General features: G+C 43.0%; 1 protein-coding gene across 9 annotated transcripts in view; it reads left to right on the forward strand.

The window, feature by feature from the left end:
* Window positions 1–22,152, forward strand: part of NT5C2 (5'-nucleotidase, cytosolic II) — an 86,332-nt gene that overhangs the window by 57,470 nt on the left and 6,710 nt on the right. For 6 of the 9 annotated variants that reach the window (XM_037903539.2, XM_027820315.3, XM_043550606.1 and 3 more), the window contains 8 exons: window positions 7,548–7,665; window positions 8,738–8,833; window positions 12,932–13,023; window positions 13,234–13,291; window positions 15,373–15,466; window positions 16,959–17,012; window positions 19,288–19,371; window positions 20,997–21,038. In XM_037903539.2, coding sequence (XP_037759467.1) covers window positions 7,548–7,665; window positions 8,738–8,833; window positions 12,932–13,023; window positions 13,234–13,291; window positions 15,373–15,466; window positions 16,959–17,012; window positions 19,288–19,371; window positions 20,997–21,038 — 638 coding nt within the window. Of the gene's footprint in view, window positions 1–460; window positions 636–3,788; window positions 6,897–7,547; window positions 7,666–8,737; window positions 8,834–12,931; window positions 13,024–13,233; window positions 13,292–15,372; window positions 15,467–16,958; window positions 17,013–19,287; window positions 19,372–20,996; window positions 21,039–22,152 lie in introns of those variants that run through there. The other 3 variants (XM_037903541.2, XM_043550609.1, XM_043550610.1) reach the window with 3 other exon arrangements.

Here is a 22,152-nt window from a genome sequence, read left to right on the forward strand (position 1 = left end):
GACGTGTGGTGGGTGTGAAGGGAATGGAATATCTTGAAAGGAAAGAGATGACATCAGGCTACATAGTAACCTGCCACCGGATCCGGTATGGTCACTAATGACAGAACCCTAAACACAGTGTGAAGGCTGTTCCTGGGTAGATTATACCAACTTCTGATGGAAACGCGAGGGATCTGTCTCTCAAACACTTTGGCAACACTTGGGTAGCTTGTCATGCCAACAAAATATTGCTGGATTGATCTGAGACTGGTTTGTGAAGTTAAGGCCAGAATTTTGCCTGTAGGATGTACCGCTACTAACCGTACCTCCTCTGTAAATCAGTTTTGTGCGGTGTTGTGAATAGCCAGCAGCCTGGTTTTCGAGCTCTTCGGAGGCAGCAGCTCCAGCAAACACGCAAGTCCCAAACGGTGCAGCGCTGTCGTGGTTGTAAAAACAGTTTGATTTTTTTTTTTTTTAACAGGGGAGCCCAGTGTAACTCCTTCAAGACTGGAGTGACACTCTGCATCTGCATCTGCCTCATGTGAGTCAAAATCCTGGCAGCAGCATTTTGCACAAGCTGGAGTCTCTGTAGAGATTTTTTTTTTCTTTTCCAGGAAGGCTATAAAATTGCTACCGTATGTGTCTTGGCAGCAAAGGTAAAAAAACCAAAAATACCCCAACCACCCAAAATCCACAATAAAGTGCATGAGAATTCCATACCTTACTGTGCAACTCCTGCTCATTCCAACACATTCTAACACATGCCGTGGAAGTCATCACGGACTTAGAGCCTGCAACATTCACTTCTGTGGTACCACTTTTTAACTCTCCACAATGTAATTTGATGGCAAATTATGATGTTAAGGGGAAGCTGTAAGTGCTGTCAGCTGGCTTCTGTTTTCAAAGCTTTGGTTGTTCTTTCGCAATCCATAGTTACATAACCCCTGAACACTGTGTACTGACTGCCCTGAGCTGCTGAAACATTTGTCTGTTGCAGAGCACAGACCTTTAAAATAACTTGTCCTTTTGTCATTGGGGACCAACATGTTTGTGGAGGGATGGGGGTCAACTTAAAAAAAGATAGAAAAAGTTGTAATATGTGATTATATTTGCTGTAATTTTGTTAGAAGTAGGGCTAAGAGACCAACAAAAACATACTGAAGATTGAATGGTTGTGTTTTTGTAGCTGTGCATATTTCACCTGTCACACACTTGCGGGTGCTTTGAGGCAGGGGCACTGTCAGCTGTGTGGGAGCTCACAGCACAACGGATTCTGCATGGCAAGCATCTAAATCTATGACATCCACAGTATCCTACACAAAGTCTATAGCTGTGGACACAGTGGCTAGGGCTTTGGGGGGTTTCCAGGAAAGTATTTAATTACTTTTTTCTTTTTTTAGTCATCCAGCTGTAGATCTCTCCTTACTGCTAAATTCCTGCACAGATGACTGACCAGAACAAGATATAAAAACACATCAGCCCTGAGTACACGAATATATTGCCACGTTTCCACAGGATCGGTACTATGCCCTAACTTTCAAACAGCCTCTTGGAGGACCCCCTTCAGTGTAGCGGAGCCCCACTTTTTAGCTTAAGGGTAGGCTTCCCAGCCTCACCGCCTCCTAGGCTGAACCTCTGGGCTCCAGCACTCCTGGCTTCACACCGTGAGCTCTGCCCAGCAAGTCCCATTGAGACAGACTCCTAGTTAGAGACTTGTCCACTCTGCAGGGATTAACGCAACTGAGCAAGTATTTCCAGTGACACCAAACACACTTTTCAGAAGAGAGTAGGATTTATTAGTCAGCTGGAACACAGCATTGGAAGTCCTTAGGTTAGCATAGAGAAATAAAGGTTAAAGCATAGCCCATTCTGGTCAAGCCAGAGCAAACCACCAACCACGCTGTAGTGGATTTCATTTTAGGCTCTCTGTCTCTCTCTGTCAGTCCCAGGAGAGAGCAACCAGCTTCCTCCAGTATCCCATACTTTATTCTCTGCTGATCGTGTCTCAGTCCTTTGTTCTCGAGCTGGGTCTCTGCTTAGCTGCCCTGCTGGGGTGAGAGGAGATGGGGGCTCCTTCCTCTTGGTCATTGTTTGCTAGGTGTCAATATTCTGGTCATTGGGCTTTCTTTGGATTCTGCACTGATATGGGGTCACTTTCAGCAGGTTCCAGCCAGTTCCTTAATGATCCTATTCACTGTGGCCCAGACCACAAGGTGACACCTGAACCTCATGTCCTGTCTTGCTTCCATGAGCAGACTTAACACTTTTCCCTCCACTGGGTAACAATATGAAGTGCAGAGGGAAACTGAGGCACACAGAGGTTTCATTAAAATTTTACAGAAAATTCCCAGTTTGTCATGTGTATGTGTGTATGTAGATAGAGGTTATATAATGTGGCCGTTTTCCTGTGTTGTGACGCTGCAGTTGCAGCATCACAATCCTGTTCACACTGTTTATCTCAAGTAGGTGGATCACTTGCCTGAAGCTCATGTTACTGAAATGAGCATTTGCACAGCTTGTGCGAAAATGTCAGTAGCTTGTAGCTCATGCTGATTAATATAGTCCGTACCGTGGTGTAGTGTGTTGTCAAAATGGGGCGTGGGCGAGGTGAACTCTGAAACCATTCCCAGTTGTCTAATTAAAGGAAAGTATATCTTGGATAACATCACAGTAACTGGAGAATGCTATTTATAGTCCATTTCTATCCTCCAAGAGTCTGATTTCCAGTGTGTCTGTTGATTTCTTACACTAGGAAGAAGACTCTTTCTTTTCCAGGTGTCTTTAGTGATGACACACAAACAGACTCTTTAAATGAGCTAGTGGCTTGCGTTTTAAAAAAGGGCTGGGGCAAGGAGGCAAGCAAAGTCCAAAGTTTATAGGTGAGGATACGAATTTTGCGAATGTTCAGGGACAGCCTTGTGGTTGTGCCACCTAATCAGAGATCTGGATTTGATTCCTTGTATTGGTATGGCCTGGGAATACCATATAGTCCTTTGCAACAACCTTTCTTTTTGGCTTTTCAGCTGCTTTCATAGGCTAGAAGGGAGGTCTTAGAATCATAGAATATCAGGGTTGGAAGGGACCTCAGGAGGTCATCTAGTCCAACCCCCTGCTCAAAGCAAGACCGATCCCCAACTAAATCAGTGATGAATGTAGATTGGAGAGGGGAGTGCAATGCATAGAAAATGGAATAAGGGTATTTTATGGGTTGCATGATGCACATAGAAAATATGAATCCACTGCCCTTTCCCCTGAAAGATTGTTAGAGAAGTAAGGGTGTTATTTGAAAGATAGCATTGTATTAGCTACAGCCACGCTTTCTTGGTGGCGTACCATGTGGATTGATCGTAAATCCCTTCTGTTTGTCTAAAAGGGATCCCAAAGTACTCTTCAGATTGTGCATGTGTGTGTAGGGGTCACTACAGCTGTCTCTGGGCTCCAGAAATGACCATGGCTCATGTCTGAAATGCTGTTATAGCCGTATCAGTCCCAGGATATTAGAGACACAAAGTTGGTGAGGTGATATCTCTGTTGGTGAGAGAGACAAGCTTTCAACAAACTGTTCCCATAGCAGCAACATAATGCAACAGGGTTTTTAGAAGAAGGGGACTGGTGAAGTTCTGTATAGAGAGAGAAATTACAGTTTCCTTGGGAATTTAGCCAGATTACCAAGGTGAAATCGCACAGCAGTGTTAAAAAATTTATATGGTCTGTCTGAAGAACTAGGATGACTCCAGCTTCTTCCTGGTGGTGGTGGGGGCTGAGGTGGGCTAGACAGAAAATGGGGGGGGAGGCTGCGCTATACATCTTGTGGGCGCACCCATTTATTTTTTAACAATACGCATTTAAATGTGTGATTTATCTGTTATCCTCAAAAGAGGAATAAAAACATATACAGACACATCGGGTTTAAACTTTGTCTAGCCTGTGAAGTGAGCAAAGTAGGATATTTGGAAGATTTGGAGACTCAGACCCATAATACAGCAACTCACACTGCGCTCCGTCTGGAGCAGGGGGCCTCAGTGCTAGAGAGGGTTAACTGAACACAGGTGCTGTAGGAAGTGTTACCCAGACACCGCTCTGTCCTGCATGTGCAGGTGCAGCCAGGCACTGTGGCAGGGAGCTGCACGCTGGGGATGCAAACCAGGCAGGGAGGAAGGCCCTTGACTCATCAGATAAATCCAGCCTCACAAGGCAAGCTGGACATCCCAGACCTGAGCTTGCTCCCCACCCAGGGCTGGATGGCTGCAGCCGGACAATGCTCTGACAAGCCTCCCCACCAGTCAGCAACCACCCTGCCCCTACCTCAGGGGTGCCGTTTAGGGAGGTGCTCCCCCTCCCAAGTTTCATACCACAGTATAATTTTACAATTTGTATGTGTGTATGTGTGTGTTCGGAGAGCGTGCGAGGGAGACTCTGTGGGTGTTAGTGGGTATGTGTTGAGGGAGTGTGTTCGGGAGTGTGTATTTGTTGGGGGTAGCATGTGAGAGAGACTGAGCGTGTGTGTGTTGGGGATAGTGTGTGTGGGAGACTGTGTTGAGGGAGTGTATTGGGGGGGGTGTATTTATTGTGGGTAGCATGTGACAGACACGGTGCATGTGTGTGGTGGGGGAGTGTACGTGGGAGACTGTGTGTGTGTGTGTGTGTTGGGGGAGCTTGTGTGGGAGACTGCACGGGCCTGAGTGAGAGTGTCAGCATGCTGTCTCTTTAAGCCGAGCATTCAGGAGCCTGACGCTTGTTCAGTGCTGCAGCAGCTCCCACTCCTGAGCCAGAGACACCAGCAAACAGGCTCCCTGTCCCCCGACCCCAGCTCAGTGGAGACCCACTCAGGCACGGCCACCTCTAGCATCAGGCAAGCTCCCCCAGTGCCCTGCCAGCCATGGATCAGCTTCCCAAAGAAGGGAAGACTTAACTGTAAACATGGGGCTCACAGCCTCTGTACTGCCTGCTGCTGAGGAGCCATGTCACACCTCTAGCCAAGGCTGGCTTCAGCAGAGGAGTTGACTGTGCAGATCTCTGCAGCGCAGCCAGGGCTGCAAATCTGTCAGAGGATCCCTGAGCACAAAGGGACTGAATGGAAGAAGACGACAATTTTCCTCCAGTCTAGGCCAGCGGCTAAAGCCTCCTCTCTGTAGATCAGGTGTGTGTGAGGTCTTCAGGAACCAGTCCGCTTCCCCTGGCTGCTGCAGTTTGCAGGCCGTGGTGAGCAGCAGGTGGGAAGTGAGAGCGAGTGAATTTGGGGAAGGAGAAGCGAGTGTGTCTGCTGTGGGGAGCCTGGCCAGCAGCCACAGCTCTTTCCGCTGTGCCTTCACGGGCGGCCAGAGAGCAGCAGCTGCTGGCCAGGTGCCCAACTCTGAAGGCACTGCCACAGCCAGCGGCTGGGAGAGGTGGCTACGGGGTGGGGGCTAAGGCAAATTTTGGGATGGCTGTAGCCCCCACAAGCCCCCTCTAGCACAGCCCCTGTGAATAACTCAGCATGTCCTTGTCCCATGCTGCTTTAATAAACGGGGAAATCTGGGCATCTGTCTTACCCATCTACAATACATGAAGGTATATTTCTTATTGTTCCCTTCAGTAATTTGCCTTTAGCAGCCCTTCATCAAAGGAATTCATTTTTTCTAGACTCTGATCTTTCATGATCTTCACTGTGCTCTTTCTGTTCTGACCTCCTTTTGCTCACTAGAGCTCTAGATCACACCCCAGAATTTCCTGCACAATCCTGTGCTCTCTTATTTATGTTAGTTATTTCTGCCCCTCATTCTCACCCACAACACAATCAATCTCTCTGTTCCTATTGCACAGAGAAGGTCCCATGCAGCAAATGTCATATAACTTTATTATATGTTTACCATTAGTATAGTAAAAGCTTGAAGATTTTGTTAACTACATTATTACTTTTAGGTATCCTTTACTATTAAGTAAGTTAGTATTATAAGTGTGTTCAAGCTTACAATGAATTGTTGCTTTTCTAAGGGATAATAGGCCTTTGTTAAAAATAATAATGAACCCTTAGATATCTGTCAGCCAAATAATACCCTGGAGGACACATGTTACTGTAGAGCTGGGCAAAATCTTTTTGGCAAATAGTAAATTCACTGGCAAATGCAGTATTGGGGGGAACTGAAACTATTTGAAAATTTGGGTCGAATTTGGCAATAGGTTTGGCCAAGTAAAACCTGAAAACAGAAATTTTGGAAGTGTGATAACTCATTTTGAAAATGTCAGATCCACTCCACATTTTATTTTGAAAATGTCGGTTTGAATTAGCATTTAATTAGCATTTAATTTGACCAGAACAAATTTTTGGGGGGTTTTCATGTAGTCAAGAAAAAAAATTCATTTTTGGTTAGAAACTGACCAGTTTTTTTTCCTGGAAACCAAAAATCACTTTGCTCAGTTCTATATATGAGATTCCTCATGACAGTCACCATAATCTATAATCTGTCCCTGTCTAACATCCCTGATTTTCCTTCATGAGCTTCCTCCTTTTTCCATCTTTTTTCAGTAGTTTCACATATAAGTTTTCTCCTCTTGACTTGGTCTCTCTTTTCCACAGCACATTTTCTTACCTGTAGTAATTCTTTGGGGACTGTAGATATATTTATTATTGTTAGCATTTTTTATGACTCCCGCAGCGGTGCTAGGCACCTCACAGAAAAGCATGTCTGTGTTCTGAAGAGTTTACCATTCAAATAGCGCATGTGTATATGACACATACAGCTGCTGCCTCCAAATCATTAATACAGTGGGGCCCACTTAAATATATATCTCAACTGTGATGGGAATTATTTGACTTCAGTGCATCTTAGGGGCAGATTCTGTAAGAGTGACAGTTTCCAGGCAGCAAACCTCAACATACTGTCCACAGAAATACAGTGAAGCCATCAAATGATCCTTGAATGAACTTGTTATATAAGGTTCGTTAAATACATTTTCCCTGCACTGAGCTAAGGTGTATTTTATAAATGAAATATTAAAATAATAAACTGGTTTAAAAGAATAACATTTTGATGCAAGAAGGTAACATCTCACAGGTTTCTACGGTACCATATAGTTTTATTAATAAATTATATGCTGACCTGATTACTGTATCTTCTGTGGAAGCCATCACAGCCCACAGCACTTATAAACACCTCCTAGCTGAATTCCTGACACTAATATTAGGCTACGGAATTGTGTCCAGAGTAACAGCTGTAACAGCAGTAAAGAATTTCAGACTCTCTGCTTCTAATAATGTGTATAGAGGGGGTGGGGGAGGAGAGGGAGATGCTGTTTGGAATATATTTCCTCTGAGGCAAAGAGCTCTGATGGACTGACTTATATTTCATCTGGTGCGTTCTGCTTCTGAAATATGAACTGCATTTCCATTCTGCAAAAGGCCTCTAGCATGATCTAATTCCATGATCACTGTAAGCACCAGAGCAAGTGAACCTGAAATAGAGAAGGAAAATAATGACGGAACCTAGTGTGGAAGAGGGAGGAGGGAGAATGGAAAAATTATTTTTAACTGCCTTGTTTTACCATGAGCTATTTTTGTATTTTCTAACTGGAATCTTATCTTGGTACAGTGTATAAATCCCCTGAATATGAATCTCTTGGATTTGACCTGACCGTAGAAAGATTGGTTTCCATTGGATACCCTCAGGAGCTGCTCAGTTTTGTCTATGATCCTTCTTTCCCTACGAGGTAAATGACTAAGAGATACTGATCCAGTCTACTTGTGGCTTTGAATGTTTGTTCTGTGAAGTTCATAGACGTGAAATTTCAAGTTTTCAGAAGACACCTTTTAAGCCTTTAGTTGTGCACAGAACTTTGTTGAACATACCCGATTGACTTGCAGTGACTGACCTCACTTGTGCAGAATTTTTGCACAAACAGACAGCCTCCTTCCTTTCATTCCTCCCACCTTGAGTTGCAGTGAGCCTACTGCCACAGGTTACCATGTCCATAATAGGAAGATGGGTTGTAATGAAGCTGTCAGGACGGTTACACTGAGCATGTTCAGTGAATTCACTACCCCCATCATGGGGAGGACAAAGAAGGGTTGCCTATGTGAGGACAACTGGCAGCAGCCTTACTACCAATCAGTCTTGAAGAAGCTCATCGTTTTCAGCAGTCATGGCATCTCCTTTTCCCAAAGGCTAGTGACTAGATAAATGAGCCGAAACTTGTAATGTGGTTTTGCCAGAAAAGATGTAGATCTCAAATCGGTAGCAGGGAATGACACGGCATTTTTTTTGCAGCTGTCACATGCCACGTCTGGCTCTCCTAAATGCAATGGAGAGATGCACAGGACTGGAGAGGTTCCTTCCCACAATCAGCTCTCCATTGCATCCCAGTAGAATTCTCAGGGAATCACTAGGGCAAGCATGAGAGCCAAATTCTTGACCTTGTGTAGAAAGCTACACATCTTCCCCGATGAATGTATAGCTAAGCTTTCTGTTGAGTATAATGATCCTGTTTTAAGATCCATAGAGAGCAGGTCAATTTTACATTTCAACCTGGCAATGCAGGGCGTGGGGAGAGTGGTTACACAGCCAGACAGAGGGATACATTAGAAGTGGATCAGCACAACCCTGCCCCCAGTGTTCAGTTCTGTTTTGGATGGGACATGTAAGAATTGGCTCAAATATTCTACTTCAAATAAGCACACTCAAGAGCTGATTCTGATTCTTGCTCTGAGTATGGTGCATTTGGCCACTCCTCAGTGATTTCTGAGGCCACTCTGATTTCACATCTTAAATTCCTTCCTTGACAGAGGCCTGGTATTTGATACACTGTATGGAAACCTGTTGAAAGTCGATGCCTATGGGAACCTCCTAGTGTGTTCACATGGCTTTAACTTCGTGAGAGGGTGAGTACTGACAACTTGGCCATTCACTGGTCGTTGGCTCTGGTTTGATAAATGGCTTAATAAACCATAAGGAATAGCAGACAATTTGTTGATAAAGAGACGCTGCTTTTATATTTTTATAGGTTTGGTTCGGTTTACATATAAGAAATTGTGAGTGTTCTGAAGTTAATGATATTTCAAAGTCTAGGAAAAACATCAGTATAGTACAAAGAGGCCTATATTTTCTAGAGCAGTGGAAATAGGATAGGACATGGCGTGGGGAAGAGTTTAGGATAGGACAGTGTGTGGGGCTTTTTACCTGTGCTGGCATAATTCAGTTTCAGCACCCTGTTATCAGGTAAAATGGTTCAGTTATGTCAGCCCTTTCTGGAACAGGCAGAAGTCTGCATCGCATGAACAATGGCCAGTGGTTCAGCACACCAGTCTTCGCTTGAGAGAGGTGAAGGATTGAACTAGTCTAGGAGCTAAATTATTGTAGCTTATGGTTTAGGTCAATGGGAAGAAAGGAGAGCAGCAGAATACGGACCCTGGACTTCAGAAAACCAGACTTTGACTCCCTCAGGCAACTGATAGGAGGCTAATATGAAGGGGAGGGGGAAAACAACGAGGAGTCCTTGTGGCACCTTAGAGACTAACAAATTTATTTGGGCATAAGCTTTCGTGGGCTAGAACCCACTTCATCAGATGCATGGAGTGGAAAATACTTTAGCAGGTATATTTATACATAGTACATGAAAAGATGGGAGTTGCCTTACCAGATGGAGGGTCAGTCTAATGAGACAATTCAATTAACAGTAGAATACCAAGGGAAGAAGAATCACTTTTGTAGTGGTAATGAGGGTGGCCCACTTCAAACAGTTGACAAGAAGATGTGAGTAACAGTAGGGGGAAATTAGTATGGTAAAATTAGGTTTTGTAATGACTCATCCACTCCCAGTCTTTATTCAGGCATAATTTGATGGTGTCCAGTTTGCAAATTAATTCCAGTTCTGCAGTTTCACGTTGGCATCTGTTTTTGAAATGAGGGGGAAAGGAGTCCTAGAGAGCTGGCTGTATTTTAAAGAAGCCTTATTGAGGGCACAGGAACAAACCATCCCGATGTGCAGAAAGACTAGCAAATATGGCAGGCTACCAGCTTGGCTTAACAGAGAAATCTTCGGTGAGCTTAAACACAAAAAGGAAGTTTACAAGAAGTGGAAACTTGGACAAATGACTAAGGAGGAGTATAGAAATATTGCTCGAGCATGCAGGAGTGTAATCAGGAAGGCCAAAGTACAATTGGAGTTGCAGCTAGCAAGGGATGTGAAGGGTAGCAAGAAGGGTTTCTACAGGTTAGCAATAAGAAGAAGGTCACCTCTATGAGTGGGACCCTTATTGAATGAGGGAGGCAACCTAGTGACAGATGATGTGGGAAAAGTTAAAGTACTCAATGCTTTTTTTGCCTCAGTCTTCACAGACAAGGTCAGCTCCCAGACTGCTGCACTAGGCAGCACAGTTTGGGGAGGAGGTGAGCAGCCCTCAGTGGTGAGAGAACAGGTTATGGACTATTTAGAAAAGCTGGACATACACGAGTCCATGGGGCTGGATGCAATGCATCCGAGGGTGCTGAGGGAGTTGGCTGATGTGATTGGAGAGCCATTGGCCATTATCTTTGAAAACTCATGGCAATCAGGGGTGGTCCTGGACAACTGGAAAAAGGCAAATATAGTGCCCATCTTTAAAAAAGGGAAGGAGGAGAATCCAGGGAACTACAGACTGGTCAGCCTCACCTCAGTCCCCGGAAAAATCATGGAGCAGATCCTCAAGGAACCCATTTTGAAGTACTTGGAGGAGAGGAAGGTGATCAGGAACAGTCAACATGGATTCACCAAGGGCAAGTCATTCCTGACCAACCTAATTGCCTTCTATGATGAGGTAACTGGCTCTGTGGATATGGGGAAAGCGGTGGACGTGATATACCTTGACTTTAGCAAAGCTTTTGATATGGTCTCCCACAATATTCTTGCCAGCAAGTTAAAGAAGTACGGATTGGATGAATGGACTACAAGGTAGATAGAATGCTGGCTAGATCGTCGGGCTCTATGGGTCGTGATCAACGGCTCAGTGTCTAGTTGGCAGCTGATATCAAGCGCAGTGCCCCAGGGGTCGGTCCTGGGGCCGGTTTTGTCAACATCTTCATTAATGATCTGGATGTTGGGATGGATTGCACCCTCAGCAAGTTCGCAGATGATACTAAGCTGGGGGGAGAGGTAGATATGCTGGAGGGTAGGGATAGGGTCCAGAGTGACCTAGACAAATTGGAGGATTGGGCCAAAAGAAATCTGATGAGGTTCAACGAGGAGAAGTCCAGAGTCCTGCACTTCGGATGGAAGAATCCCATGCACTGCTACGGGCTGGGGACCGACTGGCTAAGCAGCAGTTCTGCAGAAAAGGACCTGGGGATTACAGTGGATGAGAAGCTGGATATGAGTCAACAGTCTGCCCTTGCTGCCAAGAAAGCTAACGGCATACTGGGCTGCATTATTTAGTAGGAGCGTTGTCAGCCCATCAAGGGAAGTGATTATTTCCCTCTATTTGGCAGTGATGAGGCCACATCCTGTTTCGGGGCCCCCGCTACAGAAAGGATGTGGACAAATTGGAGAGAGTCCAGCGGAAGGCAACAAAAATGATTAGGGGGCTGGGGCACGTGCTTTATGAGGAGAGGCTGAGGGAACTGGAGTTATTTAGTTTGCAGAAGAGAAGAGTGAGAGGGAATTTGATAGCAGCCTTCAGCTACCTGAAGGGGGGTTCCAAGGAGGATGGAGCTTGGCTGTTCTCAGTGGTGGCAGATGACAGAACAAGGAGCAATGGTCTCAAGTTGCAGTGAGGGAGGTCTAGGTTGGATATTAGGAAAAACTATTTCACTAGGAGGGTGGTGAAGCCCTGGAATGGCTTACCTAGGGAGGTGGTGGAATCTCCATCCTTAGAGGTTTTTAAGGCCCGGCTTGACAAAGCCCTGGCTGGGATGATTTAGTTGGTGTTGGTCCTGCTTTGAGCAGGGAGTTGGACTAGATGACCTCCTGAGGTCTCTTCCAACCCTAATCTTCTATGATTCTAATAGTAAAGCAGTGTGAAAACTGTGTGTGATGTTCTGCAGTCCCTACTGGCTGTTAGCATTCTTCTTACCTCTATGAGTAGAAAGTTTAAATAAGAAAAGGGGGGAGTGCAGGGCTTGATGCAAAATGTGTCCAAATAAGTTCCCAAATCCATAATATGAGGCTAGAGTTGATGGAATGGAGAAACAGTTAAATTCAGTAGCAACTGAACAGAAATCCCAAAGAGGCCATCACACAGGCCTTCTGATAAGCTCATCTCAAGCTAACGAGTCTCTGCAGTAGGAAGTAGAAACCTTAAAAAATGAAAGATCAAATGTGTGCTCAAAGCTCTCATATGTATATGTAGTCTTCACAGACTCCAGTGGGGTTGGATAGGTGTAAATGTGCCCTGAGTTTGGTCCTGCTATGTATATAATGAATGCTTTGAATGCAAATAGCATAATTCTGCCAGTGATCACTTAAAAATGATCTTTTAAGAGAATGAGAATAGTTACTTTTTTTTAACATTGCCAGAAATGTTTAATTGCAAAGAGCCTCATTATAGACTCCAGCAGAACAACCTTGCACATTGCTGATGAAAGCTGCATGTGGGTGTTTAAAAAAAAAAAACACATGAAAACTAGGGGAAAGATTAATTATCTTAAACAAAAAATGAAAATGCAGTGGATTTAAGTATCCCCTGCCTGTGAACTCAGGGATTAAGGTAAGGCTGTGGTCACTCAACCATTCTGCTTCCCTGTGTTAGATTTGTTCATTTTACTGACCAATCATGGGTATTTTTGCCAAGCTAGAGCCAGCACAGCTATGGAGTGTGAAGTGGATTCTGTTCTTACTTTTGTGTCACCAACACACTGTTAATTTCCCCCTCAGCATGGTAAAACTAGGTGTTGATTAAAGCTTGAGGGAATCTTGAGTTAATTGGCCCTTTTATGATCATATTCTAAGAACTATAGAGTATGCTATTGTTTTATTCAGTTTTTCCCTTTACCATCTTGTTTTTCAGGCCAGAAACTCGGGAGCAGTATCCAAATAAGTTTATTCAGAGGGATGACACAGAGAGGTTTTACATTCTGAACACGCTGTTCAATCTACCAGGTAAATCCCTAATTAGATACTGTAGGGCTTGATCCTTCATCACGGAAATGAATGGGAGTTTTGCCATTGACTTCCTGACAGCAGATTCGGACCTGTGCAGGTGTGCTTTGAGTTACATGAACACCTCTCTTCCTCCAGACTCCTACCCCAAAAGTTATTTTAATTTATGATGTTTCTCTTGTTTTAAAATTCTGCTTTGTTTCTTTGCAGAGACCTACCTGTTGGCTTGCCTAATAGATTTCTTTACTAACTGTGACAGATATTCTAGGTACGTTTATTGCCTGATTTTATAAAACTAATGGTATAGTGCAGTCTTGAATATATGTTTTAAATAATAGATGCACGATACAGCACAAAGCTGCTCTACCGAGGTCCAATCTCCCACTAATGTCAATGCGAATCTTTCCATTGGCATCACTGGGACTAAGATCAATCCTCTTTAGCTGTTTAATATAAAAGTGAATTCCATGCTGATGTGAAGTGTCTGTTAACATCTCTGGAGACTGAAAGCCTAGACCAATTGGATGCAGTAAAGACATTGGCAATGCAGCTCTTCCCTCACACTGTGTTCCTGTCTCAATGCACTGGTTGCCACAACTTTGCTGTGGAGAGACCACCTCTAGATATGAACCTTGTAAATGATCAGTTTCCATTTCCACTCTGTTCTTGGCGCCTCAGCTAAGACTCCAACAAATAATGCTAAATGAGTTGGAGGTTTGATGACGTGGAAGTTTGTGATCTGAGACCACAAACTTACTACAAACACAGTGGCCCCCAAACAGCCCTCAGATGTCTGTTTTCAATGCCTACCAGTTAGAACTGTATTTGAGCCAGTAACCTAGAGGCGAAACTCCCAAGGCCAATTACCAGAGCCATTTAGATTTCCCATATAGTAGTTTTAACATTTTCATGGCAAAGAACCTTGCTCACTCAAAAGTGAAATATGCTAATGACATGGGTTTGATTAAAAAAACAGATTCACTTAATGAGAGAATTGTCTAAAATATTAAGTCTGGTTTTAATAACTTTAAAGGATACATTTTCCAAATGTTTACAGTAATTTTTGATTTACTGTTCATAGCAAGCTTTTTGAAGCAGGAAATGTATGTGTTTTCTTTTTCCTCCATCGTGTACATGCATCAGCACCTGTTATCGTGGGGTTGCTCATGAGTGCTGTGCTGTCAATGCTTTTTGGTTTAGAAAAGGAACATTGAGACATATGGGATGGGGGGAGATAAAAATCAATATTTACATGGGCTTGCAAAGAGGTGCATGTTTAAAATGGTAGGTTACATTTTGAGCTCGCAAACCTGGATGCAGCTGCATGAATGATTCACATGATATGAAGTGATACCAGGTATTACATTCTTGGAAAGTAAAGGTTAAACACATATGCAGTTTTGCCTAGGAACACAGGAATTGCCATTCTGGATCAGATCAGTGGTCCAGCTGGTCCAGTATCCTATCTCTGAAAATGGCCAGTACCCTCTAGTGGACAATTATGGAATAATTTGCCCATAATAGAGTTTCTTCTTAATACGCATCTGTTAATGGTTGGCTTATGCCCAAAAGCATAAGGTTTAATATCCAATATATAGTATAAAATCCTCTTTTGAATCTTACTTATGTAAAATCTTGGCCTTAGTGGTGTCTTGTGGTGGTGAGTTCCACAGGATAATTATGCACTGTGATATAAAAAAGCAACATTACCTTTTATCAATGTTAAATGTGTTGACTTTGAATTTCATTGAATATCTCCTTTTTCTTGGGTTATAAAAGAGGATAGTCAGCAACACTTAATTTACTTTATTACGTTAATCTTTTTATATACCTGTATCCTGTCCTCTCTTATTTATCACCTGTTTAAACTATAGTCCCAGTCTATCAATCACTCCTGAAATGGAAATATTTCCATGTCCGTAATCATTATGTACTTACAATTCCATTAGTGTCAGGAGGGAGAAACTAGAGTCGCAGTCACAAAAACCTGAAATACCACATTACTGGTGCATGGTCCAGAGACGGGAATCTGCTTCCTGAAGTTCTGAATGAATACCACGTTTGGGTAACACACATCTCTAATGCTGCTGTATATACCAAGTCTGTGCAGATAGACTCCATTAACTGGACACTATTTACAGGGGCATTCTCTCAATCCCAGCACCCATGACGGAATAAAAGAGGAAATCGTGAATACAGATTGGGAATACAAGCTTTGTCTGTCAGATATATTGCGCTCTCTTGTCTCCCTGGTTGCTCCTTAATCACAGAGGTCCTGTGGTATATGCACACTTCTTACTGGCTGCTGTTCTTTATCTGACATATCTGATCTCTCTTCTTTCCTCATAGCTGTGAAACAGGGTTTAAAGATGGAGACCTCTTTATGTCGTTCAGGAGTATGTTCCAGGATGTGAGAGATGCTGTTGACTGGGTTCATTACCAGGTGATTGGAACTCCTTGGGATTTTTTATTAGTCATTAATTGAACTACACCTGTCTTTAACTCTTGAAATGGAAGCAGTTAATATGTGACTATATCCCTGTAAAAGAAACCTATTTTGCCATTTAGTGACCAAATATGTGAATGGTGCAGGACTACACCCTTGGGGATAATGATTATCTCTCTCATTACACAAGAGAATCCCTCTGTCCTTCTATCTCATCCAGTTCTCATTTTCCTTACCTATAATTAACAAGCAATGTAAAGATTGCACCATGAACCATATTTGCATTTTATACCATGTATTGAAGTTATGGACTATTAATTTTTGCAGTATTGATTTTATTGTACATCTACTCTGGAGTGTTAATTGCTTTATGCTGCTAGGAAGCTGTTTCTGCTGGATGGAGAATTTCATAAGTTTTGATCCTCTGCTTAGTGCAGGAGGCAACCTGATTTTATATACACAAACATATATACTTATGCTATTTGGGTTTCCTGATCAATAACATTTGTAAATATGGCAGCTGAGTGCCTGATTCTGCTCCCTTTACTCCCAGGAAGAGTCCCATAATGAGTAGGATGGAGCACTTTCATAGAATCATAGAATCATAGAATATCAGGGTTGGAAGGGACCTCAGGAGGTCATCTAGTCCAACCCCCTGCTCAAAGCAGGACCAATCCCCAAAATCAAATCATCCCAGCCAGGGCTTTGTCAAGCCTGACCTTAAAAACTTCTAAGGAAGGAGATTCTACCACCTCCCTAGGTAACGCATTCCAGTGTTTCACCACCCTCCTAGTGAAAAAGTTTTTCCTAATATCCAACCTAAACCTCCCCCACTTGAGACCATTACTCCTTGTTCTGTCCTCTTCTACCACTGAGAATAGTCTAGAACCATCCTCTCTGGAACGACCTCTCAGGTAGTTGAAAGCAGCTATCAAATCCCCCCTCATTCTTCTCTTCTGCAGACTAAACAATCCCAGTTCCCTCAGCCTCTCCTCATAAGTCATGTGTTCCAGTCCCCTAATCATTTTTGTTGCCATATTATTCATATTATTTGATCACATTTTATGCTTCAGGTTGTCGTCTGATTTCTACAAGATTCAGAAGGGAATTTTTCATATAGAGTTTTGCACAATTGACCAGGTGCTTTGTGGTGGGTTTTACCTTCTATTGAAGCTCTATATCACTGCTGGAGACAGGAGATCAATGGTCTGATCTGGTATGGCAATCTATATTAGTTTCTGTTTCTATCACATTCCTTCCTGAAAGGGTTGAAATGATGTTAAAGTGGATTATTCACCTCTAAAATTACCACCAGAGTAGGGGACTGCATGGCTCACAGGATTTGTGCTTTGTCTCTGAGTCACCCATTCAGATTCATTCCTGGTTTGTATTTTTACAGGGCTTTGACAGTGTGGAAGTTGGAGATAAACTGATGTGTGTAAGATCATTAAGCCCAGCATCTCATGGAGTTCTGTTATTTCTATTTCAGGGAACCCTCAAGGAAAAGACACTTGAGAATCTGGAGAAGTATGTGGTGAAAGATGTAAGTGTGGGGTTACTTTGCTGTGCTGTGGGACATACTGTATTGAGAACACAGGCAGGAAGTGTGGGGAAAGGAGTAAACCTGTTGATTTGTTTTACTGAATTAGAAAACTGGTAAGCCTGGTTTCCATTGTAACAACCAAAGACAAAGTGGGAAGTTCAGATCCGGCCTGGGTCCCAACCCAATAATCCACAAGGCTAGGTTTCATCCACACATCTATTGAACAGATTACAAAAGCTAGAGGAGAATGTAACACATGATGGAGGTGAGGATGTTGGTGAGGCACATGCAGACTCCACGGGTGGGGAAGGGGACTGTTCCTTTTACCTGGCTGTTCTGTTAGCACCATAAACCACAGAGATGCAGCTCTGTTGACTCAGCTTCAGAAGAGGCTGAGATCTTTTCCAGACAGAAGTATTGATATAGCCAGCCCCTGAAAGAGGCATGAGGGGGAGGGGAAATTCCAAGAAACCTTCCAATCTCTCAAACTTCCCTCTAAAGCGAGTGCAATGTCTGTCCTAGGAAAGCCGAAACTGTTCACGCCTTCCTGCTTTCGGCTGCCTTTGAAGGAAGTGTGTGAGCTGCAAGTGAGCATTCTGCAGCCAGTCTCCATGAGTAGGCCCCCATGTACAGGAACTCCTCGCTTAACGTTGTAGTTCTGTTCCTGAAAAATGCGACTTTAAGCGAAACGATGTTAGGCGAATCCAATTCCCCCATAAGAATTAATGTAAATGGGGGGGTTAGGTTCCAGGGAAATTTTTTTCACCAGACAAAAGACTATATTATGTGTAAAAAGAAAAGGAGTACTTGTGGCACCTTAGAGATAACCAATTTATTTGAGCATAAGCTTTCGTGAGCTACAGCTCACTTCATCGGATGCATACTGTGGAAAGTGTAGAAGATCTTTTTATATACACACACAGCATGAAAATATACCTCCTCCCACCCCACTCTCCTGCTGGTAATAGCTTATCTAAAGTGACCACTCTCCTTACAATGTATATGATAATCAAGTTCGGCCATTTACAGCACAAATCCAGGTTTTCTCACCCCCCCCGCCCCCCCACACAAACCCACTCTCCTGCTGGACCCCACTCTTACGTACACTGCCTTTTTAAGTTAATCAGCAAGCTGAGATGGCAGCTGCTGCAACGAAGCTCCCTCTGTCCTGAGCCCTGTCCTGTGTCCCCCCGGCTCTATGGAAGATGGGGTAAGCGGGATACAGGAGCAGGGGGGAGGGGGACACCCTGACATTAGCCCCCCTCTTTCCCTCCCCCCCCCCCCCCCCCACAGCAAGTGGAAGGCTCTGGAGAGCAGCTCCAAGGCAGAGGGCAGGAGCAGCACATGGCAATGGGGGGACGTACAGCTGAACTGCTGGCAATTGGTAGCCTGTTGGGCAGCTGCCGCACAAGGAACTTAGGAGAGCGGGGAGCTGATCAGGGGGCTGCCGGCCCACCCTGGTTCCAAGCCCCCACCAGCTCACTACAACGGGCTGCTCTTCCTGTAAGCAGTGGACAAAGCAGGTGGCTGCCAAACCACATTATAAGGGAGCATTGCACAACTTCAAAAGAGCATGTTCCCTAATTGATTAGCAACGTAACAACGAAACAATGTTAACTGGGACGACTTTAAGTGAGGAGTTCCTGTATAGTAAAAACTTATCTGAATGTCATTTGGTTTAAAGTACTGATACCAGCCAGTCCACATTATGGAGTCATTGCCTGCCTGCAGTGTTTCATTTTAAAGTAATTAACCAGTCTAGTTACCTGTCTGCAAGCTGCTTTGGAAACTTCTGTTTTGGGGTAGTTGATCACTTGTAATTTACACATGGCTGAATTAGGATTTATAACTTGTTAATAAAAACAGCTCCAGACTCAAACTCACTCTAACTTTGGTGTTTGAATTATGGCACATCCTACCTGTAGACTTGGGTGTTCAAACCTTCTACCGAAGGGCTCATTTTGGTAATTTACCAGGAGCCCAAGGGCCACATCCAGTTTGTCTGAAGTGGAGCTGGTAGTGGGTGAGCATGCTACAGTGTGTGAAGTGCCACTGAACTATTTAATATCATCAAGGGGAGCTCAGGGTCTGTGAGCACCTGTGGACACAGTTAAAGATACCCATTTACATTTCTTCCACTCTTTTCATTTCTGCATGCAAGGAAGTTTTCCTGATGCTGTTGCCAGTTTCAATGTATTGTCTTGCAAGCATGATTTTAATTAAGGCTTGTTTTTCCCAGTGGTAAAGTGTCTGTAATCCTTGCGTGTCATTTTAGGGGAAAATGCCATTACTGCTCCGCCGCATGAATGAGGTTGGAAAGGTGTTTCTTGCCACAAACAGTGACTATAAATACACAGATGTAAGTGCTGCTGAAATACTTGGATTTGCGTAGAACTTAATGAAGAAAAACTGGATATTCATTTTCATACATTTTCTGGTTTCAGTATGACAACTTTGAGTGTATTCTATATAGTTCCTGAGTGAGAGGTAGTGTGATTTAGGGATTAAAACAGAGGACTGGATTTCAAAACTCTTGTGTGTTATTCCAGGCTCTGATACTAATTTATAGCGTGACCTGGGGCAAGTCAGTTACCTCATCTGTGTCTCAATCTCTCCGCAGATGAAAAGTGCTGGATAAATGCAATGTATTTTTATTTTTAAAACTAGTAGCCTCCAAAATGCAAAACTTTCCCTATAATCAAACTGTTCTGATGCATACATGAAGACATCAGACAATCCTGAATCTGTGATCAAGTGACAGTCCAATAACTTTTGAACCATCAAGGCTAGAGGGCTAGAAATTGGTGCTTTATCTGGGTGGAGAGAAGCTGGAAATTACCTCTTTTTAGTGGTGCAAGGCGTTTCTTTAAAGCCCTGGGAAATCGCAATATATCACAGCATTATTATGCATTAAAAGATTACAGATCATTTTAAAGGTCTCTAAAATATAGATTCATAGATACTAAGGTCAGAAGGGACCATTATGATCATCTAGTCTGACCTCCTGCACCACGCAGGCCACAGAATCTCACCCACCCACTCCTGCGAAAAATCTCTCACCTATGTCTGAGCTAGTGAAGTCCTCAAATCATGATTTAAAGACTTCAAGGAGCAGAGAATCCTCCAGCAAGTGACCCGTGCCCCATGCTACAGAGGCAGGCGAAAAACCTCCAGGGCCTCTTCCAATCTGCCCTGGAGGAAAAATTCCTTCCCGACCCCAAATATGGCGATCAGCTAAACCCTGAGCATATGGGCAAGATTCACCAGCCAGATACTACAGAAAATTCTTTCCTGGGTAACTCAGATCCCACCCCATCTAATATCCCATCACAGGCCATTAGGCCTATTTACCATGAATATTTAATTACCAAAACCATGTTATCCAATCATACCATCTCCTCCATAAACTTATCGAGTTTAATCTTAAAGCCAGATAGATCTTTTGCCCCCACTATTTCCCTTGGAAAGCTATTCCAAAAATTCACTCCATTGATGGTTAGAAACCTTCGTCTAATTTCAAGTCTAAACTTCCTGGTGGCCAGTTTATATCCATTTGTTCTTGTGTCCACATTGGTACTGAGCTTAAATAATTCCTCTCCCTCTCCGGTATTTATCCCTCTGATATATTTATAGAGAGCAATCATATCTCCCCTCAACCTTCTTTTAGTTAGGCTAAACTAGCCAAGCTCCTTGAGTCTCCTTTCATAAGACAAGTTTTCCATTCCTCGGATCATCCTAGTAGCCCTTCTCTGTAGTGTGCAGATTTTGAAGGCAAATCTATTCTTTGATTATAAAAATTACTGTTTTATCTCCAACTGATGTGTTTTATTAATTTTGTTCCCAAATTGTAATAAATCTAATGCCAAAATTGACAGTAAATTGTAAAACTAAAAAAGTTATGTAATCTGAAAAGGTGGAGACTGAGAAGTATGCTGTTATAAACTACACAAATGTATATTTTAAAATCCTAATTTTGTCTTTCAGAAAATTATGACTTATTTGTTTGATTTTCCACATGGACCAAAGGTATGTGACTCTAGGACTGCTGTTTTACTAGAAATTAATGCATGTAATTATCTCTGTGTAGCATAATAGGATTGTAATCCTGGTTCATGGACTGCATGGGGATTAGCAGGTATAATTAAAACACAGTTGCTGTTTAGTTTCCTTATTTACACAGAATCAAATCCAAATATAAGTAGAACATTTAGAGAGCTATTGTCAGCTGTTTTAAAACAAGAATCCTTAATAATAACATATTTCAGAGTAGCAGCCGTGTTAGTCTGTATCCGCAAAAAGAAAAGGAGTACTCGTGGCACCTTAGAGACTAACAAATTTATTTGAGCATAAGCTTTCGGGAGCTTCAGCTCACTTCATTGGATGCATCTTCATCCAATGAAGTGAGCTGTAGCTCACGAAAGCTTATGATCAAATAAATTTGTTAGTCTCTAAGGTGCCACAAGTCCTCCTTTTCTTTTTAATAATAACATAATAATGTTGCAGTCAAGATCAGTATGAAACTGACAAAGTTTAGATTCCAATAAGAAATCTTATTGGAGAGCAAAAGGGCTTTGTAAATGGAAAGGAATATCTAGGGCCTAATACTGATCTCACTGGCATGACTAAACTAACTTCAGTCATGTTAGTCTTGATTTACACTGGTATAAGTTAGAGCAGAAGTAGGCCCTGAAATGTTTAAATGTAAAGCAGCTAGGAGCTCCAAACCTTTGTCTGCTTAGTATATTCAGCATAATCGATTACTTCGTCAGTCACACAATGCATGGCTCTGCTCCTGTTTCATGGAGTTACTTAATTATTTTCATGTGCCTGTCAACACTGCATCTGGGCGCATGTCACAGTATCAGTATCAGCCCCAGTCAGATTCCACTGGGGTTTATTTATAATCTGCTTTCCTAAATTTCTCTACAGTGGAATTTCTCTTGGATGTAGTATTTTTCGCTTTCTCCTGTAAACTGTAGTGTTTCTTGGTGATGTTAAATACCTGTCATGCTGGACCCAGAGGTGGCTGCATTTCTGCAGTGTATGGAGTGATTCCTTGATATATAGTTTATGAAAGCATTCTGGGATCCTTCAGGATGAAAGGTGCAATAAATATAGCAGCTTGTATCCTAAAGTGTAT

The sequence above is a fragment of the Chelonia mydas genome, chromosome 7 (assembly GCF_015237465.2).
Source record: "Chelonia mydas isolate rCheMyd1 chromosome 7, rCheMyd1.pri.v2, whole genome shotgun sequence".
NCBI lineage: Eukaryota > Metazoa > Chordata > Testudines > Cheloniidae > Chelonia > Chelonia mydas.